The sequence below is a fragment of the Pyxicephalus adspersus genome, chromosome 7, assembly GCF_032062135.1.
Source record: "Pyxicephalus adspersus chromosome 7, UCB_Pads_2.0, whole genome shotgun sequence".
Taxonomy (NCBI): domain Eukaryota; kingdom Metazoa; phylum Chordata; class Amphibia; order Anura; family Pyxicephalidae; genus Pyxicephalus; species Pyxicephalus adspersus.
In genome coordinates this window covers 46,422,928-46,447,624 of record NC_092864.1, presented here as the reverse complement: position 1 = coordinate 46,447,624, position 24,697 = coordinate 46,422,928, and the positions used below count along the sequence as shown (strand labels likewise).

General features: G+C 37.2%; 2 protein-coding genes across 6 annotated transcripts in view; one reads left to right on the top strand and one right to left on the bottom strand.

Annotated features, from left to right (window-relative positions):
• FASTKD1 (FAST kinase domains 1) overlaps window positions 1-11,853 on the top strand; it is a 17,216-nt gene extending 5,363 nt beyond the window's left edge. For all 5 annotated transcript variants that reach the window (XM_072418298.1, XM_072418296.1, XM_072418297.1 and 2 more), the window contains exons 6-15: window positions 1,926-2,036; window positions 3,885-4,016; window positions 4,820-5,303; window positions 6,087-6,201; window positions 7,016-7,144; window positions 8,180-8,305; window positions 9,653-9,766; window positions 10,710-10,845; window positions 11,120-11,234; window positions 11,718-11,853. In XM_072418298.1, the coding sequence (XP_072274399.1) occupies window positions 1,926-2,036; window positions 3,885-4,016; window positions 4,820-5,303; window positions 6,087-6,201; window positions 7,016-7,144; window positions 8,180-8,305; window positions 9,653-9,766; window positions 10,710-10,845; window positions 11,120-11,234; window positions 11,718-11,810 (1,555 nt within the window). In that variant the 3' untranslated portion in view covers window positions 11,811-11,853. The remainder of the gene's footprint in view (window positions 1-1,925; window positions 2,037-3,884; window positions 4,017-4,819; window positions 5,304-6,086; window positions 6,202-7,015; window positions 7,145-8,179; window positions 8,306-9,652; window positions 9,767-10,709; window positions 10,846-11,119; window positions 11,235-11,717) is intronic.
• A 3,948-nt stretch (window positions 11,854-15,801) lies between these two features.
• KLHL41 (kelch like family member 41) lies at window positions 15,802-24,225 on the bottom strand. Its single transcript, XM_072418299.1, has 5 exons — window positions 23,041-24,225; window positions 20,711-20,868; window positions 20,524-20,631; window positions 17,467-17,652; window positions 15,802-15,947 (listed from the first exon to the last, which is right to left on the bottom strand). Exons 1-4 carry the CDS (start codon window positions 24,130-24,132, stop codon window positions 17,484-17,486), a joined length of 1,527 nt encoding a protein of 508 aa, XP_072274400.1. The 5' UTR covers window positions 24,133-24,225; the 3' UTR covers window positions 15,802-15,947; window positions 17,467-17,483.
• Window positions 24,226-24,697: the final 472 nt, after the last annotated feature.

Sequence of the window (24,697 nt, the reverse complement as noted above, 5' to 3'; positions counted from 1 at the left end):
TAATACATAAAAATACATAAGAAGTACATAGGATAACTAGGGATAGAAAGGAATTCACTGAAAAATAAGGAACAAAGAGAATTCAGACTTATCAGAATAATATTAATAATAATAAACATTATTTATATAGCTCCAACATATCACGCAGCGCTGTACATTAAATAGGGGTTGCAAATGACAGACAGATACAGACAGTGACAAAGGAGGAGGAGAAGACCCTGCCCAGAAGAGCTTACAATCTAGGAGGTGGGGGAAGTATCACACAATAGTAGGGGGATATGGAATGGTGGGAAGTAGTGAGGCTTTTAGGAGACAGGCAGAAGTATGGTAGACAAGTTTGAAAAGATGGGTTTTGAGTGCTCTTTTAAATGAGCAGATAATAGAGCAAGCCGAATAGGATGAGGAAGACCTTTTTTTAGAGAGTCGGGGCAGGTTTTTGAAAAGTCTTGGAGCTGTAAGTGTGAGGAGGTTATGAGTGAGGACGTCAGTAGTAGGTCATTGGAGGAGCCAAGAGAGCGGCTGGGGGAGTATTTTTCTACCAGGTCATAGAGGTAAGGGGGACAAGAACTGTGAATGGATTTGAAGGCAAAGCACAGGAGCTTCAATTTGATTCTAAGGTGAAATGGAAGCCAATGAAGAGAACTACACAGAGATACAGCAGCATATGGAGAGCGAAAAATCAAGACTTCACAAATTCATTTGACGACTTAGCATCCAGTTTCCACTGGAAGTTATCTATCCCTCGTTCACCCATTAACTAATGTATGACATGCTTTATTCTTCTGTAAATAGGGACTTTTAGAAAGTCACTTTTTTATTATCAAAGATGTGAGCAACTCTGATCTGAGATTTTCTGTAGCAATAAGTGTTTGCTGGATGCATATGCTACACTTTGTCACTGCCATTTATTGTGTATGTAAACCCTAATTTCAATATTTGTTCCCATTGTCTAACAAATATACAAGTCAAAGCATTTTTATGTATTTTTTCAAATAGTGCATTAAAATAACTGTTTATTCTGCTAGAAATCTTGTGAACTCCCAAGGTTCTATGCTGTCTTCCTCTGGTAAACCAGTTACATTGTTCCTAGCCAGTTTTATGAATGACAAAGCACTACTACTCCCTACTTTGCTATGAAGAAGATAAAGGTTGATGTATTTGGCAGCTATTACACACTTCCTGTCAAAGCTCTACATTGCTTCAGCTCCATAGATACATGGTACAGGTTGTCACCCTAGAAAAGGAAGTGTGCTATAGGCAGGATTACCAGGTAAAAATAAAGGAAAAGGACAATAAAAAAAGGATACTACCATCACATTTGAGGACTTGTATATTAAAGTGCAATCTAGCAGGTGTTTATTGCAGAAACAGACAGGAGATGTCTCTTGCTTACCTGCCTGATCGCTGCCCAGCTTTCAAATTTTTTTGCCAGGAATACCCAGCAATTATCATTATTATTTTTACTAATAAACAGGATTTATATAGCTTCAACATTGACACAGGAGTAGAGAACCCTGCCCCGAAGAGCTTACAATCTAGGAGGTGGGGGAAATAACACACAATAGGAGAAGGCATATGTAGTGGTGAGTAGTAGTGATGGTTTCAAATGACAGAAAAAGATGGGTAGGCAATCTTGCCTTACCTTGCATGTGCTGGTAATGAATTAAATGAGTTACCTCATCCTGGCCTGACCAATCATGATGACCAAAGATCATCTCCAGGAAGAGAAGAAGGAAGAAGATGACGGCGCCCTGCCATGAAACGGGGACAAGGGAGTATCACAGGTTTAGTTTTGCTTGTACATTTTTGATCATTGGTTTTTTAGGTTCACTTTTAAGAATTTTCTTCTCAACATTTTACTTGATAAATTAATATTTAGGCCTTTGATTTATTAAATTCACTTTTTACTATTGTTTTTCTCCTAGGCTTGAAGCTAAGCTCATGAGCTTTGCAGATGAAATGTCTTTTGATAATCTTCTTAATGTTCTGAAGAAGATGGCACAAACGGAGTGTACAAACACTGAGCTCATCCAAAAGTAACGTTTTTCCTTTTTTTTTTTTGCAGCCTGTCATTTGTAAGCTTTATTAATGTATTATTTCTATTGGATTAGTCAGATACCTTAAAGGGAGTTTCCAGGGTAGAAGAAACTTCAGTTCAAGGTGTAGGGAATGTGGTTGGTCAAAATCTAGCAACCTCTACAAACAGAGATCTATCTTTGTATTGGAGTCTGATGTCAAAAAAGGGACTATTTTTCTTTTGCTTCAAGTGCCCTGATGCTTTGCAAACATAAAACTAAACATATTGCAAATAGCAGGCTGTTTATTTCAGAAGGGACAGACAATGTCCCTCCTGCAATAAAATTTACTTGCTTGCCTGATCACAATTTTCTAATTACACTCACCTCTTCTTGCTCTCTTTTTCAGTGCTGGTCTTCTTCCCGGTGTTGGTTTTCTTCCCGGTCATTAATTCCCAGAAGTCAGACCAGCCTTTCTCAACCTTTTTAACATGAGGGAACACAGAACATAGCTTTCAAGTCTCAAGGAGCCCCTGCTATAGTTACTATGTTCATGGCTCACAATACATTAGTGTGGTGGTCAGTAGGAAGAATTCTTCTTACATTGCTGGCCGGTAGGAAGAATGTTACCCTTACAGATAGCCAAAGGATCATGGTTGTCATTTAAACAGAGGTACAAATACCCATTGCTTAAGGAACCCCTAGCAACTTCTAGAGCAACTTCTAGAGGTGTCAAACTCTGGCCCGTGGGCCAAATCTGGCCCGACATGTCCTTTTTTTAGGCCCCCAAAAGAATTCTTAAAATGAATTGCAGCTGGCCCGCCACTACTGCAATTCATAGTAACAGCAGGTCAGCTGCAATTCATATTAAGCTGCTGTTCTATAGAAGCAAGTACAATGCTGCTACTACAATTCCCGGTATCACTCGCGTCTCTAGACCAGCGGCCTCTCTGCCTATGCGTGGCACCGCATTTTATAGAAACAAGTGATGTTGGGAATTGTAGTAACGGCATCACTTGTGTCTATTGAACAAAAGCCTATTTGTGGACCCTGCAGAGTTTATACTGACAGGTAAGCTCAATAATCAGGAAGTATCAGGATTATTATTATCAGGAATTATCATAGAGCTATTGCTATAATAATTGTTTACTGTGACAGAGAATACAATGTGAAACCAAATGAATGCAGCAATTCATTTGGTTTCACATTGCATTCTCTGGCAAAGTAAAACTATTAATCTCAATAGGAAAAAACAGGAACACATGAGAAGAGCACGCAGTAACATGCAGTGGGTTGATCTAAATAATGTAGATCAATCCACTGCATATCACTTGCATGCTCTTCTCATGTGTTCTTGTTTCTTCTTATTGAGATTATTGTTTTTTCAATACATTTCAAGTTTGCCCCGCGAGTTGGTCTAAGTTTTTAATTTTGGCCCTCTGTGTATTTGAGTTTGACACCCCTATTCTAGAGGAATCCTGGTTGAGAAACACTGCTCTAGACAACCTCCCACTGACTGAGAGTTTTTCTGGTTTTCCTAGAATTAGGCTTTAAGGTGGCACTTCAGCAAAATAGAAAAGTACACGGATGTCCAAACCATATCTATATTTATAATGTTTATGCACATCCATAATTTGTGTGTCTTTATTACAGAATAGAGCCAGGAGGGTGATATTGCCATTCCCTAAATCAGCTTTGCATTGTATAATGCCTATGTATAAACTATACAGTGAATATTAATATAATATAAAACATATTTGGCAGGCATACTGCATTGCTGACTTCATGTGCCACAATACATAATTATCTGTACAAAGTATCTGATTTGTTTTAGTGCAGTAGAAAACATGACAATATTTCTTGTTTTAGGATCTGTTCACAGCTAAAGAAACATTTGGAAGTTTGCACACCGGGCCAGCTATGTAGTATTGTAAAGGCTGTGCTTTTACTGGACTTCAATGATAATGAGCTACATACAGAACTGCAAGTGCATTTAAACAGGCAAGAATAATTTCATACATTTTTTTTTATTAACGCTGAATATTTCTATTTTAAAAGAATGATAAAATAATAGGAGGAACACACGAATTGACAAATCACCCATTTGTAATATTTTTCTTGTAGTGATGCTTTTCACTACAAAAGTTTATGTGTAAGATAGTAAGCTGTCCATTTTCACTGGCTGGATAAGGGAACAGCAATCATCAGGGGAACACCCATCAGGCAGCTCTTGAATGCATCTCTGTATAATATGCCCTATTTACTGGCACAGATCACACACCTATGGTCTTCAAGGCACTGCTGATAGTTTTCAACAAGCAGTGCACTTCTTTGTTGACTTTACACATTTTTTGCAGCATGGAAAGTTTAATTCTACCTGTCGCAGCAAAGATTGCAGCTGAGAAGAAAGACTTTTTTTTTACAGCCCAATGCCGGTCACAGCCTGGTGGTTGGAGACCCCTAGTATAAAGCTGTTATAAAGCAAAGTGACAGAACCTATACATTATGAGGATGATATATTGTCACAAACAATATTAACACCAAAAAGAGTAATTTGTGGAGACCCCTTTTAAAAAACATTTTTTCAAATAAAACAAATATTTTATTTATCAAACAATTATACACAAATGCATTCACTATAAATTTACTCACGTAAAGATGCCTAAGTTACTTTAATTACAATATATTTATCATTTACAGACCACCTATAGATACTCATATATGTCTATGTAATAAGGTAAATAGTTGTATTGTTTTTTTTTTTTTTAATCTCATCTGAGACCTATTTTTCTTTCATATTTTAGGCGCATATTGTCGAGTTTTATTCCATCTGATGTCACACTGATGCTCAGAGCCTTGTTTTTGTTAAACCCTAACCAAATAAATGAAGAGATTCTTTCTAAACTTCATGATATCCTAGCTCAGTGCAAATTCCAAGACTTAAGTCACATGACTTCCAGTATGGTACAACTGTTGCAGTCAGCCTATACTCCTAATAAAAAAGCTGCTCTCAACAAAATCATTCAGGAGTTGAACAGTTTAAGAATTAGGAAAGTGAGTGAGATAAAGTGTATGGACTCCCTACTGCATGAAATGAGAGATAAAGAAGTTACCTTGCGAATGTATTTGCCAATTTTAAAAGCCACATTAGAAACCTGCCAACGTTTGATGCATCAGCTCAACTGGAATAACATTGCAGAGTTTTCAATTTTAGTCCTTCGAACAAATACTCACTGTTCTCCACTTTTGGACAAAATTGCAACAGTCACTATGGATAATCTGAAAAAGGTAAAGAAAATGTATCTTATTATATTGCCTACATATTGAATTTATTAGCAGGTCGCTAAAATTTTGTATATATATCTGGTAAAATTACATTATTTTATTTACCTTCAAATTAAAAACATAACCTATAATAAAAATGTATATTAGTATAAACCATTATTTACCACACCTATCGTGTACTCCATGTATTTGCTCTATCCTGGGCACCGACTCCCTTCTTATATATTCCATAAATATTCAAAATCCAAGTTATGCATTCTATATACAGGGATAGTTTTTGGCATCATTCTATTTAGATATCCAGAATACCAGCTCCATTTTTAGCTGTTACTAAAAAGGCCTCAGAACTCAGGTGTTGCCATCAGTAAAAACTGGAACACTGGAAACTTACTGGTATACTGTGTTTTATACTTGTGTCACACCAGTAGATGGCATTGTGTCCTCATGTAAAGTGTTTAGCAAACTTTCTATCTGAGAGCAAACCTGGAATGGATCTGTTCCAGGATTCAAAACATTTAATAACAAATAGCCCTGGAAATCCATTCCAGGGTTGCTGGATCACCCAGCTTCACTAATGAAATTGTATCCTCTCCACCCTTGGAGAGGTTTAATAAATAAGGCCCAGAGTTTGTTTGACACCGTGCCATCTACTGGTAGCCTAATGCAAACAAGCATATTTTAAAGTTGAACTAAAGTTCCAGTGGGGAATAATAAGAACCCTCTATCTTTTTTGCATTTGAATCTCTATTAGAGAGTTTACTTTAAGTTTATGACTTTCTCTTTCAGATTCATCCAGCTGCTGTTTACCCAATTTTACGTGTTTTTTCTTATTTTAATTGTGATCCCCCCCAAGGGAAAGATTTTTTTGATGCTTGCATACAGCATGTATTAAAAAATATGGGTGAGTTATCACTTAATGTGTATGATTTTTTGTTAGTCTTTCAAGATGCTGCACTACTGGAAAGCCTCAACATGTATAATGAGAAAATGGCTGCATAGGTCAATATAAATATACAAACCATGCATACAAAAACGTTTTTGGAAACGTTAACATATAGGGCCTGTTTTATTAAAGCTCTCCAAGACTGGAGAAGATAGACTATCATTAGTGAGCCTGGGTGATCCAGAAAATCTAAAATAGAAAGGAAAAAGCATTTGCTAATAGCCTGCCAATGCTTTAAATCCTGGACCAAACATGTTCCACGTTTGGTGGATCACCCAGATTCTCCCATAATAGTCTATATTCCTCAGTCTTGGAGAGCTTTATTAAATCAGGCCTGTAGTGTTAAGTTTAGGCATAACATTGGTGAGATAGCTGTAGCTGTAGATAGGCTGTAAACCATAAAATTGTTAGGATGGCAACTCCCTGCCGGTGTTATCAGCTGACAAGATTCCTGGCAGAATCAACACTTATCTTTTGCAATTATCAAACATCTATTAGGAGACACTACCTGTGCTATAGGAACAGACCAGAAGTGACCAAATAAAAGAACTTCATTGTCAGGGTGACATTTATTGTAACAGTGACATTCACCAAGAATTCATCTTTTTGTGGTAGTGTATTTACAGGATGTGAAGTGAATATATCACATTAGTCATAGGAAGTTTGGATCTATGGTCAGATTTTAGGTTTAAAATGTAACTTATTTATTAATTAAAATGACAGACACACACTTATTAACACTTTTACTGTTTTGTATGTTTTTTGCATTTAGACTCTCTGTCCCCTCACCTAATGGTGCTAACTACTTACTCTCTCTCTATGGCGGGGTACTTCCCAGAAGAGCTCATAAAAGCCATATTCAGCATGGATTTCCTACTCAGATTTGATGCTCAGTTGGATGGTAAGTCTCAAGCTTATACTTTGCTTTCCTTCATGTTACCAGTTTGTACAAAATTATTTAGCATGTCAGCACAGTTTTATTCTCAGCCAGGGCATGATCTGCATGGGGTTTGTATTTTCTCCTTGTGTTTTTGTGGGGTTCCTCGCACTTTCCAGAGACGCGTGATGGGCCACTATTCAGAATACTGGGGTACTTGTCTACTATGTTACCGTAGTGCATTGTGGTAACATATGCCAAACTTTCCTAGTTTTGTATATAATCAAATCTCAAATTTTTAAATGTGTCTGTCCTTTGTAGAATTTTGTTTTCTTTCTATGTGATATTTTTGCTAAATTGACAAATGCAGTTGCTGGGGCCTGAACAGCAAAAAAAACCTATTGTTTGTTGTTTGTTCTGTGTTCCCATCGGGGCTGCATTTGTACTTTGCTGTCCCCTAGGCCAGTAAGCTTGTGCATAAGGGGCGAATATGGGTGTGCCATGATGATAATGAAGACTCAGTGGTGGGAACTTTGGTTGGTTGTGGGCAGGACGGGCATAAGCTAAGGACTTTTATGTATTATAGTGATAATTTTACAGTTGTGATAGCAGTACAAGTGCAGACCCTATTGCCCACTGGCCATCCTAGGTGGCCTTGTGAGAAATATGGCCCTGGTTCCCATTGGAAATTTTCCCCATCATTTCCTGGCCTGGCCTAATTTTTTTTTTTTTGTATTTTTTTTTTTTGGCAAGGCCTATTTATCTGCCTACATGCATTAAAACACAACAATTGCAAAGTTTATCTAAAATTGTATGCACATTTAAATTTGTGATCTTTGGTGGAGGAGGGGTGTCATTTAATCTAGTGGATTTGTGAATTTTGATTGGATTCCACCTAAAATAGATAAACTGGATATGTCTTCTGTTAGCTCTTTGCAGATTGTAAAACTTGTACACATTTTTTTAAACACTACATCTTATATATGTAGTTTTTTTTATTTTTGTCACAATGTATTATTAGTATGCTATCTGAGTAGATAGTATTTTTGTTTTTTTTAGCTCTAAATCACACCAAGAACTTACGTCAGCTCCTAATGGAGCTGAATCGTTCTGTCTGTTTAGAACATCCAGAATATGGAGTTCCCTGGTTCCATGAGAATTATTGCCAACGATTGCTAAAGAGAGGTGAGTGAGAATGGCCAAGCTGTCTACACTTTTGTCATGTGACATGTAATCACGATCCCCTGTCTGTAAAACGCCCTCGTGCTAATACACGAAGCATCTTCAAGCAAAAGATCTAGTACAGTGGTCACCAACCTGTGGTCTGTGAAAAAACTTTGATGGTCCACAGAAAAAACAAGGGAGTCGCAGCGTGAAGCTAGTGTAGTCTTAAGTTGTATGAGGCAACGCTTCAGTATTGTTTCCACCATTACAACAGTCACCCCGTTCCGCGAATACCTGTTTATTTCTCATAAGCTCTTTTAGGTAAGTATGACCTTAACTGTGTATTTCTTTAACTGTTATATTTAATGGCATCAAATTGTTTGACTCTGATAACTTTTATTTCTTGTTTGGTCTTAGATTTGAATGAAATAAACCCATAATGAGTGAGAAAAAGCAAACAAATATTTGGTATTTCTTTAGTAATATCAAAGAAAATGCAACTAATGATAATAGTAACAATAGTAATACTTCACTTAACCTTGAGCTGATCAATGAATCTGAGCCTCCACAATCTCCGTCGGGCACCATTAAGAAAATCATTATTTTACAAATGGATTTATCTTTTAAAAAAATTCATATCAATGGTTTGCAGGATTTAAATTTATGAGGATAGTGGTCCGTGGGGTCCAAAAGGTTGGCGACCGCTGTTCTGGTATAAAACTAAACTAAAATGATTTTGAAAGTGACACTTTCTGTTTAAAAAAAAATGTGATAAGGCTTTTGCTTTTTCAGTTTGCCCATCAATGTTCATGAAACTCGAGAAAAGGATCTGCAGGAACATGGAAGTCCTCCTTTTTCTGGCCAATAAAAAACATGACATTCTGTCATGGATAGATTGTGTAAATTTGTTTTATATTGGATAACCATTGGAAAACCTCTTTATAACTGACTTTGCAGACCATTTGTGCTACGGCTATTATTTTATGCATTGGCAGTCAGAACCACCAAAAGGCCTCCTGTGCAAGGCAAAGCATTTTACGCTCCCCCTTTTGTGCAACTATTGGCCAAGTTGAAAGACCCAGGGACTTCACAGGGACTTCAGTATCAAGTATAAATGTACTTTACAGGGACTTCAGTATCAAGCATAAATGGGATCCTATGTCTCAGAGAACTACACAATCTGCACAAATGGTATGTTAACCCCTGCATCTAGGTGACCCATCAAAATATTACATACAGATAGGATATTTAAGATATCTGCAGAAGACCAGAGGCAATACCGCTTCTTTGCCCTCTGGTTGCAGGCTTTGGGCACAGCTTCCATAGTTCAGTTCCTCTGTAACATTGACCCTCTATCTTCTCTTACAGGGGAACCTTTCAATCATATCCAGATTCTCCAGATTAATCAGCTACTAGAAGAGATATTTGGTGGGAAAAATTTTACAAAGATGTGTGTGACAACACCTTACTTTTACTCTATAGGTAAGCTGCATAAATCTACAATAATATTATATATATATATATATATATATATATATATATATTAATATAGCTCTGACATATTACGCTGTGTTTTACAGTCAATGATCATGTTACTAACTGTCCCTCAGGGGGCTTTCAATCTAATGTGTCTAATGTCCCTACAATAGTCATATATCATTCACATATATCAGTCTAAGGCCGTTTTTTGGGGGGAAAGCCACCTAACCTAACTGCATGTTTTTGTGATGTGGTAGAAAACTAGAGTTTATGAGAACTTACAAACCCTTCCAGATAGTGTCCTAACTCATTATTCTTTACAATATATTTACCTGTTAATAATGGAGTTTCTGATATGTGGTGCAAATATTGGGAGCTAGTGGCTCCATTGCTTAATCATAATCAAATCAGGTTACAATTTGGGGAACTGTGATTTGATTCCATGAAAATATGCATGAAGCTGTGTGCAATATATGGTGTCATACAATTCGTGGATCTTGATTTGGCTGCCTGGATTCCTGAATATTGATTCTCTACAGAAAAAACAGATGTGCACACAGGTATAGTGTATGGCCAAAATTATGTACACACTCCTCAAAATATTTGGGATGAAGTTAAAAGGGATAGTAACCCTATAATGATGACAAATGTTTTCGAATTGTGTGTTCAAACCAGGCTTGATCAGTGGTGTCTGCAAACTTTTGGTCACATAGTGTATTCAGGCAAATCAAAAATTGATTGTAGACACTCAATTGATAATCTGATTATTATATGTCCTGATATTTATTATACCCGTTGGTTTCAATTTCTGTTTTAAATGTAAAAACAAACATTTACCCATATGGTCTCATATCCAAATCAGACTTGAAACCTAGATGACACAAACATTGCTATCAAAAGAAACTGTAGTTAGGGAATATTTTCTAATTTTGGTTTTGCTTTGTAGATCTTGAATACATCCTGGATAAAGAAAAAAAACCCATTGCATACATAGAAGAAGATCCTCCCTCATCTGACTCATCAGTGTGTGAACCTGACCGTCCGATACAGGAAAATAAGCCTTTGCCAGCAGGAGCTCGGAGGTCAGTAGCAGCAAAAAGGAAAGGGATTATACTCACAAGTAATAATAGATTCCTCACTTGTTAATAATTAAGTTTGAAAGGTAGCGCTTGATTTGTTGCTGATGGAAACACCATTATGTGTTTGATCTTGTATGAAATATGAGATTATTACACTAATGACTGAACTCTTCTAGGCAATGGTCTTTAAAATATATTGATTTTTATCATTTTTTATCTTGGTCATACAATGTTTAGTTTACTGAACTTACTGTAAACCTTTCTGTCATTAATGTAGGGTTGCAGTGGAATTTTACAATCAATGGGCATTCCTCAGGGATTCTTACCATTTGAAGGGTGCATTTGCAATAAAGAAAAAACATCTGGAGATCCTTGGATATGATGTCATTCAGGTACAAATAGTAGAATTCTCTTGAAAATACTCTTGTACTGTTGGCAATCCTAAAGGGGGAGAAGACTTTGATGTGCCAAGAGGGGAGGGCGTTTTTAAGGAACTGACTCGTGTTGGCATGGTCTGTTTAAGAGTTTGGTGAAGGCCCTCTAAACACTTGTTTGTACAGCATTTGTTTTATATATCAGGACAAAATAAACCTGTAGTACATCTGTGTAATACACATTTTCCCATATTTTTTCTTTTTTTAAACCAGTAGTGAGCCATACGTGGACAAACTGTGAGACAATGTGCATGTATTGCTGTGATGTACTTAATGTTTTAATTAATATTACTTTGCCGTAACATGGGCAAAAATTATATTTAATATTTATTGTGCTCTATTATTCTGTCCTATATTTCTATATTCTGCTCATACATACAGCCATATTCATTCCATGCAACCATTTAAAGAAATTTCTTATTGCTTTTATTTGCTTTACAGATCCCATATTATGAATGGAATTCTGAAAATCTTGGAACAAAGGTGGCCTGGACAAATTACCTTAGGAATAAGATATTTACAAAGAATGTGTAAAATCTAAAGTGTATTTTATTAAATATGAACTTTTACTGAGCAACTATTATTATTTAATGTATTTCATAAGTGCTAACATATTAGGCAGCACTGTACAAATATTAGGGGCTGCAGAAGACAAACCTGCATATGTAGCAAGTACAATATGACAATGAAATGGATACCCTGACTGATTGAGCTGGCAATTAATTAGGTATGGGCGTATAGTATACAAGGAGTGGATGGCTGAATGGATTAGTGATTAGAGAGGGGGATGGGTAGTAGACTAATTTGAAAAGGTGGATTTTTAGGGATTGCTAAAGTTGGGGGGCCACACATCAGTTCTGTTCAGATATTCTTAGAAATATTAAAGAAAATGGCCAATGCACTGTTGTGATGGAATCTCATGGATGACACCACTAAGGTGCTAGAAGGGCATGAATAAGATCTAAAGGCTTGCAGGAGGAAATCTTGGCCCTCTGTGATAAACAGGAGGACCTGGAAAACAGGTCATGTCATAGTACTTCCACATAGGGGGCTTGGCAGAATTCCTAACGGATCTGCTTGATCAGACATACCTTTTACATAGACTAGAATTTGCCAGTTTGCATTGAGTCCTGACCCAAAGATACCCAATTGTGACCCTAGGGACATTATAGTCAAGTTCTATAACCTTGCCACTAAGGACCAACTGCTTTTTCGAGCTTATAAATAACAGATCTTTCCTGATCTTGCACAGACTCTTCCGCTATACCTCCGGATTCCACAAGATAAAAAAATGTGCTATTGCTTAAAGGTTCCCATTTAAACGGATTATGGTGCACCAAGGGAAGCAATACCAGACTACTGTACTGGCATCTACCAGAAAGTGCTTTTGGGACCTTAGTCTTGCTTTACCTCCAGGGGACCCTTTGGCCTCCCCAAGTTCATCACAGAGTTTCATGCTCACCCAGGAGTTCTCCAAAAGTATTACCTATGCAGACCTTGCTAGTCATGCACCATGTACAGGAGCAATGGTTTCAACTGGTTTTGAAACACTGTCATTGACTTTTTAATGTATAATCTCCTTCTGTGCTTTCTGACTTTGGACCATTTTCGGTGCTGTTCTTTGTGCTTCATCATGATTTAGTGCCTGTGTTGTGGCCTGACTCTAATTTGTTTTGGTCTTTCAACTTTTTAGAATTTGGAGTAATTTCTCCTTGCTCAATCTCTATTCATCCAGGAAGATAATGAAGGTTGAACCGTGGCATTGTCATGGCTCTAGTTGTATTACTTTCTAAGCCTCTTTGACTATTACAGTGTCAGCATCTTCATGTCAGCCAACCTTATGGAGTGGCCATTAGGTCCAATTTATCAGGTATTTATGGTGGTCCTGTCTCCAAGGAGTGAACTTATGGATCAGAATCTATATTCTTGAAGCATTCTGAATATTGAAATTCTGCAAAATCCTCTGGAGGCTTTATTAAAGTAACAGATCTCTTATATACCCAAATGAATGCACAAGTTGATCAATTTTGTCCTTAGCCCTACTAAACTCACTATTGTGCACTCCTGGATAACCCCTTGTCTCAGTAATAGTGCTGTTCGTCAGAAAATAAATGACAATATGATCATGGAAAGTTTTTTATTGCATTAGATAATCATGCCCAATTTCCTTCCATATGGGCTCTGTGGATTGAGCACAAGGCCTAGATCTGTAACATTAATGCTTATGCCCACTCTGATCTACTTTCCATGGAGTTCATGTACCTACTATACTGTGACACTGTGCCAATTTATTGCTGTTGTTGTGAGATTGTCTTTGTTTAAAAGGACTTCCCTAAAATTTCTCTGGAATCTCCTGCAACTTACCTCTTGTAAAATATGCAATGGCAATGCCTATTTTCACTATAATTATATTGCATTTTTTATTCTTCGTATGAGCCGCCCTCTGTAATCTTTGTATTGTATGATACTTTCATTTTCTGCTTTTATTTTCCTTTTTAATAAAAAAAAATATAGTAAGATAAAATAGGTTCTTAGTAGATTATAAGACAGTATGTATTTCATAGGGTATATGGATATTCTTTATTTGGTTAGACCTCTAACTGTAGTAACATGAAGTCTGTATACAACAAGTGTGAGATATGTGACTTCCTTCCTTTTCTCCCACATGACTTCCCCAGTGCATGGTGACTGGCAATCCAGGCACTCAAAGCTATCAACTGATGTCCTTAGACCTTTGGAGTGGCAGGAAACAGGGTGATAAAAAGTAAATGCAGCTGGGAGGAGTGGCAGTTAGGTCAACCCATTTCTTTGCACACACTAATTATAGGTTCACTTTGTGCTAAGACAGTTCATAAATGTCTGTGTTTCTGCAATCAAAGTGTGGCATTCAAATGCTTTGATTGTTCTGCTTGGCACAATGAAATGTTGAAGAAATAGCACATGTTTTCCAGAGTTGCGGTTTGCTAGTAAGTTTCAGTCTACTACTGCAGTTTTTTTTTTTTAATTTTTTTTTTTCTACATGTTACTTGATGTTGAGAAAAAGCGTAATGTTCAAGTATTTTGATGCTGCAAATAAAAGCAATGTATAGCAATGTACATGACGTAATAACGTAACATGCACATTCCTAGTTGTGAATGAGCCCTGAGATTTCATTCACACTGCATGCATATTTTACCTTTTAATACCATTCACTTTCATTTATTTTCCATTCTGTAAATTTCATAGTTGTAAAAAAACAGTTTGTATGCAGTATCACAACTTGTAAGATACAGCATAATGCATTTTATCACAATGTGCAGTAATGCAGTAATAATTTTAATAAACTCTAGCACATAGCCACAGTCACTTTTCCTGGAAGCCAATAGAAAGAGACACACACAAAAAATATGTTGTAAAATAAGTAATAATGTTAAATGTTTACAACTTAGTCAGTTTAAAAAGGTTAAGGCGAGAATCAAGACATGTGGCACCGGAGGCGTAACGGATTTCCTTTAACATTCCACTCCATTCCTTCTTGTCATCTTCAAACCTAAGAAGACCAAGCAGAAGTTTAATTGATTCAGAGAAGATGAAAATCAAATTATGTATTGAAAACGATCATTATTATTAAACAGTGTTTATATAGTGCCAACATATTACATAGAGCTGTAAATTAAATAGGGGTTGAAAATGACAGACAAGTGCAGAGAGTGACACAGGAGGAGGAGAGGACCCCACAGGAAAGAGCTTACAATCTAAGATGTGGGGAAGCAGCATACAATAGGTGAGGGGGATATGGAATGGTGGGTGAGAATGGAGGTGAAAAAGAAGCCAATGAAGAGAACTACAAAGAAATGCAGCAGAAGAGGAGTGGTGGCATGGTTGGATGAGTCTGGCTGCAGCGTTTAGCACCAACATAATATGTAGCACTATAAAAAGTCCATAGTGAAATCACTAACCAAGAAGCTTGCAACCTATTATCACTAAGGCCATTTTTGGAAAGATGTGTATGGGGGTGGGGTCTTGTCCATCTACTGTATGTGTTTGGTATGTGGGAGGAATCACGAGTGCCCAGACCCAGTCCCAACCATTTCGGAGAGAACATACAAACTTAAAGCTGATAGTGTCAAAATCTGGATCCCTCCTCCTGTAAGGTGAGAGTCTTAGCCACTGAACAAAGGCCATGTGACATTTACATAATCCAAGGCTAAAATGAAGCCATTTAATTGACAAGTATGTTTTTGGGATGTGGGAGGAAACAGAAGTGCCTGGAAGGTATCTATACAAACATGGGAATATGCAAACTCCATAAAGGGGTAAAGGATGAACCCTTAAGTCTGTACAGAGTCTACTGGGGAAGGAGGAAGGCTGTATTTTTGGAGCAAAAAATAGTAATCTCCTAACACTACTAGTGCTCTACAACTGTAAGTATTTTATAAGAGTTTAGTTTAATTTTAAAATAATACTGTTAGTTTTAAGATAATTCTAGATGCCTTTCAAACTAAGAATTTCAAGCACAAATCAGTGACATCTCTGGTACTTACTTCCACACATCTGTGACCTCTGAAGGTGCAAACTCCTGAGATTCTAATTGAACCATTGCAAATCCACCAATGGCATACAGTGATCCTGCTAAACTGACCAGATTGATGGAGCTTCTTTCCTGGGGGAATTCTGTGATTGTTTCCCACCTAAAATAAAAATAAGGTATATTTATAATCCTTTCAAAGTAATCCAATCACATTCCATTTTTATCTATCAATAGTTTGCTGTACCTTGAAAAATAAACAAAATGTATTAGAGAACAACCTCCAGGTAAAATCATTCTTTGACCCGCTAATGTTATTCTGAAAACAAACAACTCTTCTAAAGGAACCCTCTGTCTAAGGACACTGCGTACCTGCCTGTCTGACTTCAGTACTATTCTAAGTTACTGACAGGCAATAAACATGCAGATTTCAAAGAGCTCCTAATCTGCATAATAGTTCCAGGTCTGTGCCTTTGGAGGACGTCAGGGCCCTTATTTTTAAAGCTGTTTATAGCGACTCTAGTAAGAGAACTATACATTAATACAGGTACATAAAGAGCAATTAAAACTTCCGATTATCTTACTCTGTATGCATTCTGACTGGGTTATAAAAAACAGTCTAATTTTAGAAATGTCATTATCCTCCCCAGCGGTAACCCCGAGTGCGGCTCGGGGTAAAAAGATGCTGAAAGCAGTAACCCCGAATCACACTCAGGGTAGCTAAAACAATTGAAAACAATAGTAAATAGAGCCTTACCTAGTCCGCGGGCATCCTTCTTCGTGATCCCCGTCCTCTTGTTTCCTCCGCCCAGCGTCCTTTGCATCTGATGAGTCACCGGGGAGTTCCCGGTGACGTCGGTGCGTGTGGCCGTTGCTAGGGGCGCGTCGGGAATTTCAAATTATTTTGTATTGCATTCAAAACAAAATGCCTATTGAATGCAATACAGTGGATTTATATGTGTATAAGCAGTACATTGTCCTTAATGAAAAATGTATTTTACAGTATATTATACCAGTATGAGAATAATATTTTTTTTCTTTAATTTTTAAAAAGATGATTTTTTAAAAACAAAATTATTATTTTTTTTTTATTTATTTAGATTATTATTTTGACATGATTTTGTGTTTCAAACTTTATTATACTCATACTTTTATATTATACTGTAAAATAAATTTTCATGAAAAACAATAAACCGCTTTTAGACATATAAATCCTGACAGAAATGAACGGCCCAGGAGGGTAAATAGGGAATATACACAAATCTAATTGGTGCTAGTAATATTAGAGTCTGGAGTTCATGCAATGTATTACATTCTGTGGTTGGACCAGAACAAAAAGATAGGTAGCATAGACAGAAGGGAAAGCTTCACTTTCAGGCCCAAGTGTTCAAGGCACCATGCTTTGCCCATATGAAAAGTAATAGATTATGAAAGGTTTGTTCAAAACTATTGAAAAGCCTGAAATAAAAAAAATAAAAAACTGCCAATGTTGGCTGCAGCCACCAGTCAGTTTTGAATATTATTACACCAACCTAAATAATAAAAATTTCTTATTGGTGATTGTGAACTATTCAAACATTTATAAGGCCAAAGTAGGAATGACCAGTCTTTCATATCCTAATACATTCAGTACACTAATATGGTGTAAACTAATCTTCATATAGATCTCCCATTTAACATACTTGCTGGTGGCAATATCTTAGGCTTCAACTGATGCGGTTAGTCCTTCCTCTGTGACTCCACCAGCAACAAAGATTTTGTTCTTGTGAACGGCAACACCAAACATTGAGCGGGCTGTCCTCATTGGAGGAAGGTCCTTCCAATCTCCTTTTTTGGGATTGAACACAAACAGTCTGCCTGTACATTTCCTACAAAGAAAAGATAAAAGGTCACAATGCATTAAAGTAAGCATGTCTGACTGACCCTTTCTGTGCCATATGTCTATTTACTCTTTCATTCCATCTTTAGCTCATGAAAGTCTTACAAACAAAGAAAAAGGTCATTGTGCCATCATAGAGTTGCCATTCTAAATGAATTGTAGTGCTCATGTTACAGTAAAGCACCAGTCAATGCATGTTTTACCATATGTTACCCTGGATGTAAGTCTACCATTAATTTTAAATCATGACATAACTGCATTAAATTGTGTTTAATGTCTGCTGGAGTTCAGTTTTAATGTTACAGTTCAATTAGGTAATATAAATGTAGCACCGTTGACATATGGTGAAGATTAATCGTGTAAAGCCCTTTGCAGCCTGCCAGTTTAATGAGAGTCTGTGGTATATTCCCCAGAATTCCTCGCTGAGCTCCCAACAGGTGCACCAAAGTCGTCTGACAGATTTCACCAGGTTGTCATCTAAAGAGAGAGTAAAGCTGGCTATAATCTAAAAATAGTGGCCAGGCCCCCAATGATGGGAAGGTTGTAATTTCCCTCTCATGTTTAGCACTTGCTAGGCAAATGTGAGGCTTCAAATGACTTTGTACAAAGACAATGCACATTTTTAATGTGCGCCAAATACTCCAGAAAGCCTAGGGCAAATCATCATGTGTATGGCAATGCCTCAATGACAACATATTTAGAATGTATGTAAAGACATTCTTTGCTAGTGTTAAGTTTATACATTTTGTTATTTTTGCTTTCTGTGTTTACGTTTGTAACATTTCCTTTTCCTATTTGTCTTGGTGATCACTGTGTGTATTCAATTTTAGTAATTACCAGAGCAAGAGGTGAGCCAAATTCCTCCAATATGGCCACATGTTCCTATAACTACTGTTTAAGATGGGAATTCTATATATTCTGGAGAGATTTACTCCTATTTCCTCTTAAATCCTAAGGCCCAGGACAGGAAGTGAGAAAATTCCCTGAAATATGCAGATGGCACAAAAAAATAACAGCTTCTTATTCTATCTTAAATTTAAAAGTGTTGGACTCAACATACGCCTTAAGGTACTAGCCTTGCAATGGACTGCCAGGTGTCAATTAAACACAAGTATATTTCCTGAATGTGTTCTAATATGTTAACATATTGCTTAGCATGCTTGCAGGTACCATGAAAAATTACATTTAAGGTAAGGTCTATTTTAAAGACTATTGATAACAAAATAAAAAAAAATCTATATAATTATGTAAGTATCTGCTATTTCTAGCTTTCACTGCACTATGTTTTGTGTGTCCTTCTCCGGTCACACAGTGCTAATTTAAACTCAGGACTAGTTCTCACAATTATTCTTTACTGAAAATATCCTGGCTCTTAGCAAATTTACAGGCCTGTAATAATAAGGTGCCGATATAACATATGTGCACCAATAGAGAAGGCAACAGGTGGTGTAATAGTTTAATGTCTATTTGCACTATTCCCCATGTGGTGGCAAAGGAGGGTGGAGAATTCCAAGACAACAGGTGTTATTAGATCAGCTGTTAATGGGCTACAAAAAAAGTACAATGAGTTACAAAATAAAATAATTAGACTCCGGGACAAACCCTTTGTGAATGAATATGTGTGATTATGATCAAATAAACCAATCAAGCTGATTTTACATATATATTCTGAGTGTACAATGCTCTGCTATTTTGCCAATGACACAACCAAATAGTGTAGCTTTTGTGCTTCCTGTTCCTTCATGTTGTACCATGGACTGCACATTTTTTCCAAAACAAGCTGCAAGTAAAAAACTAAATAATAAGACTTGTTCACTAAGCAAAGAAACCAACATGTGTATAGCTAAAAGACATAAAAATCCTGTATATGCCATGTTGTAGTATGAAAATGTCATATTCATGAGTGATTGCCAATTAAATCTGTATTCCAAGCACCGGTGAATGGAACTATGTAGGATTTGTATAGAGTGATTCCATTCTTATGATGAACTAATCCTTTCAGCAATTAAAGTACATAAAAAACATGCAATATGTTGTAGGTCACCAGTTTTTAGAGAGTTGCAGCATGTGAAAATTGAAGGTCCGATGAGATGCATTGCTATAGCGCACATTACTCCAACACACTTCAACTTGTGTTGCAATGCTTTTTGTTTGGATTGGCACACCAAAGCACTAAACCTATGCACCTCTGATGCAGCATTACAAAGCATGATAACACACAATAATGCATTGTGGTGTGTATCCTGGTGTGTGGAATAATGCAGTACTTGTTACACTACAACAATACTATCAAAAAGGTCCTTACAGATACAGGAAATTGGGCATTGAAGTCAATGGTGCTGAACTCGAGATGGGGGAGATGCTATTTGTTGCCTTATTGATAAGGAACACATTTTCAATAATGTATACTGTAAGGCTGTACCATAAAATTGTTCCAGAGAAAGGAGATAAAAAAAAAAAGAAAGATGCTGCTAAATAGAAGCAGGGAATCAGGGGTACATGAATACATTTTTTCCCTAGCTGGTTAAAGGTAACTCTGTACCAAATAAAACTCTCTCCTGACCACTTCCTAACTGTTCATCTGTGTGGACTGGAAACCAGTCTAACCTTTAGTGTTAAATCTGTGACAAATTTGTCAATTGGCATCCCAGGATTCCAGCAGCAGAAAATGCAAGTACGTGAAAACCTGTTGTGTATACTTTGATAGGCCTAATTTTATTGTAAATGTGTCAGACATTTGTTTGGTGGTGACTCCCCCCAAAAAAACAGAAAAAATGCCTACCTAGTTTGCCAACTACAAGTAAATGATCTGAATCTGTGCCAATTCTAGACAGTTCTGTTGATCTAACTTGCCACTTACTTGTCATCTGTTTTTCCTCCAAGACTATAGATGAGCCCATTATGTGATACCACTGAATGTCCATAAACCTTGATAGGTAGCTTCTTTGTTTCTTTCCAGGCTACAGCTCTAAAACAAGAAGAAACTTAATATCCATCCAGCAAATTTGCAACATAAATAAAAGGATTAGTAACTTTAAACAGCATACTTAATGTCATAACAGAACACTGTGTCCAGTGACTCTTCAGACTGCAGGTCTTTGCCAGCGATGGCATAAATACAGTTATCTGCCTCACCCAGTCCAAATAGGCATCTGGCTGATGGAAGTGGTGGGAGTCCAATCCATTCACCTCCAATGCTGTCCATCTGTAATACAGAAAATAAAGTCAGAAATTATCACAAAGAATAATGGTAGCTAACCAGCAAGATTTTAATGCAAACCTGTCATTTTACATTATATAGCTTATATTGCAAAGATAGACAATAGAAAGATAGGACTGCCCGTTTTATTTTTGAATGATGTTTAATCAAATCTTCATACTAGTTCTCTTTCACGCAGTATGGTCAAAGGTGTATATAAAGCCATAGCAGACTGTGTGACTGCTACGAATAAATAACCTCTACATTACTGCTTAGAAATACAAAAGCAAATATTCTGTATTTATAGAGAAACTGTCTGGAAGTTTAAGAAAACTGAACGTTTCCTTTTGGTTTTTCCATGGGGCCTCATGACAAATAGTAACAGCCCTGAATATTTGCATATTGCTTTGACAATAAAACTATATAGTAGTTGTTCTGAGATTGGAGACTTCAAAGTTAAGGCCAGGATTTTGTAGGCGAAGATATTCTTCCACAAAAAAAAGACCACAATCCACTGATACAGTAGCAGGCAACGCACATGCTATCCCCTGTGCTGTGATGCTTTAAAAAGAAGGGTAACATTCTATTTGTATGCATTAGGTAATACAGTAACACATTCAAAAAGTGTGAATGGGCCCAATACTTCTCCAATGCCAAGATATTGGGTATTAGTCCAACAGCAAGAATGCACACGGGACTAAAGTCCATATCACACTGGCCTTTATTTCTGCAGTAATGCAGCTACACATTAGCTTTGGGATTGCTCCTCTTTGACTTTAAGTTGCAAACATAAAAATATAAATGACAATGTTAAAGTGTAGCCAATAGTCTGTGTTGCCACAATTATAATCGATTTGTAGCCCAGTCACCTAGCGTTGGCTTTTTGTAGCATCTGGAGATAACGACAGAATTGTCCATTGCAGCTTCTGATGGTCATGGCACACCAGCAATTTGTAAATGAATAGATATCCAATGTAACCAGCTACAAATTGCCATAAAAATTAAATAGATATTTAGATCCATGTCCAAAATCTCACTCAGATGGCACACACATCTGGCAATAAAACATAAAAGCTCCAATTCTTCCCATTCATAGATATAAAAGAAAATGTGACTGCCCAGTCAGCTACATAGGTAAGCACCCTTGTATTTTTAAGCAGATATTTTCATGTTCAGTAGTGGTAAATTGCAGGAACAAGTATCTATCTGTAAAGCTTATCTCCAGGATGAGCATATACTGTAATAATAAAGGAGGCATGTGTATTCTTCCAGGTCTGTGCAGTAATCCAACATGAATTTTTGCCTCTGTGCCGGAAGTTCCTGTAATAATTACCAGTGACTGCTGCTCTCTTTCCATGTTCAGGATGCATGGTCTTGTATCCTCCCCGCTGTAGTTTCCTGCAGAAAGCCTGTAGTGGGAGGAACTGCTGGATCCCTCCCACAGCTGTGCTCTCTGTACAGGTTACGTGCAGCACAGCTATGATTTTAAGACTACTTTTACACTGTAATATCTGGTTATCAAAGGTGCACAGAAAGTGGATGATTATCTTTTGTTTCACTTTCAACACGCATAATAGGCTTCATATAATGCTGAATTAGACTTTTATGGTAACGGAGGCTGAATAGACCTCTTGTGCCAAAAATTACTTCACTTGTCTGCTAATATTTTCTTAGTATACAGTTTCTGTGGCATATTCTCCTACTGTAAGATTTGAGAGTAAAGCTGGGTGACAGGACAATAGAAATTCAGTGCATGTGCACATGGATAATATCATTAGCAGCTGCCAATGGCCAAAAAAATAGAGATAGCAGACTGAATAAAAAAAGAGAAAGCAGTGCAGGTGCTCTGGGAGACGAGTGGAGCACAGACCCTGCATCTTTGGAGAAGGCTAAAATAGTCATAATGTACATTAAGTTTTTGAATGCTTACACAATGTGGCAGAAGTTTCATATCAGGGCCATTTAAAGACCCCTTACATTGCAAATATCTACAGAAAATATTCTACATGTCATCATGTTACCATAAGGGAATGGTAGATAGGAACCTGTTTGTATGGAAAAACATTTTACAGATAACTGGACAGCTGTTTCGGTTGCTTCATTCCAAAAAGATAAAAAAACATGTGACGAAATAATTTATATAAAGGACAACTAAAGAAAATGCATGTGATTACATACCTGGAAGAAGTAGGACTGTAATGGTTGATCCTTATTTTCTTCTTCCACGTAAAGTCCACCAATAACATAAACCTGATTAGATGATTTGCTGACTACACTGGAATGGTTCCTTGGGATCTGCTCAGACAAGGCCACTAAGTAGCATTCATTTTCTTGAGCGTCATATGCTACTGTTGCTGTGTCACTGATCATAATGATCAGATCTTTGACAAACATGCCATGCCTAGGAATGTCATTCAGATATCCAGGAAGTAAATCTTCATCGCCCACATCACCATCTGCCTTCTCTTTGGAAGGCTCAGGCAATTTGCCAGCAAAGGCATCTTTAATAACTTTAATCTTTTTTTGTATGTCGGCATTTCCCTTGAACAGCTCTTCTTTTTCTACTCGATCCTTGATAAATTTTTCAGGCATCAATCGAAATCGGATGCAATCAAAGACCTCAACGAGACTCTTTGTTTTGTTCTCCTTGTCTGTCTTAGCCCATTTCATCACGGCCTCAAAGACGTCCTCTTCTTTTTCAACATTTAGGGTATCACTGGAGACAACAGCTATGAGCTCATGTGGGGCTAATTGAAGAAAATCGACTTCATTACAAATCTGGCTAAACCTATCACAAACATAGTCCCTTGCAGTGATGGCAAGCCTTGGGCAGTCCAGGAGAAGACCCAATCTGAAGATAGCCAAACAATTGGTAGTTGACAGCCGCTTTTGAAGGTAAGTGACACACACTGTGAACACGGAAGGGATTTGGAAACGACTGGCCAGTGCAAAAATGTCTTGCACATTTCCATCATTAAGGTCAATATCGGCAGAATAAAGGTATTTAAGAATGGCTTCCATGACATTGGGGTCAACATTATCTAACTCCAGATTTTTTTTCTTCTCTTCACTCTCATCAGACAAAAAGAACTCTCGGAAATAGGGACTGCAAGCTGCCAGAATGAGCCTGTGGCATGGAAGAGTTTTGTCTCCAGCTTTTAGGAAACAATCAACAAATTTATTTTCATCAAGAAGCTCTTTCAGCCCATCTTGAAGGAGTGTAGATTGATAAAGTCTGAGTTCTTCTTTCAGTTCCTGGGCGGGATCCATTTTTCTGTATAGAGTATGGAGAGGTGAAGGAAAAAGCAAGAGAGGCAATGTAGCTCTCGTCAGCTCCCAAGTCCAGCAGCAAAAGGGCTGATCTGTGAACTCTGGCAGGCTTATGCTCTGTGCAATTTAAGCCCACCGTCTAAATATAGGTACAGCCTCTCACAATATGGAATTTGGTCGGCCAATTTGGAAAGAGGAATTGGCACTGCAGCTGTCACAGACTGATAGAAACAACTGTAGATTTTAGTCACTAGAAGAGATATTTGTGAAAGTGACTACAAGCGGAGAGAATACTTGTAGAAATGCATCATAAAATATTTTCACTGCAATCATAATAACATCTAGAATTTTCAATATACTGCTAGAACATATTATACATTTCTAAGTTCCACTTTGTCAGCTTCGTACCATTTTTGGTAAAGTATTCTGTTAAAAAAACATGCATGCACTGTATAGGATCTGTTGTACGTGGGAATAGGCACAGGTAGGTATTGGTACTGTATGATATTCACAAGTAGCTTATTTGAGAATGGCTTACAACAATAGGCATCATAAATGTAAGAGA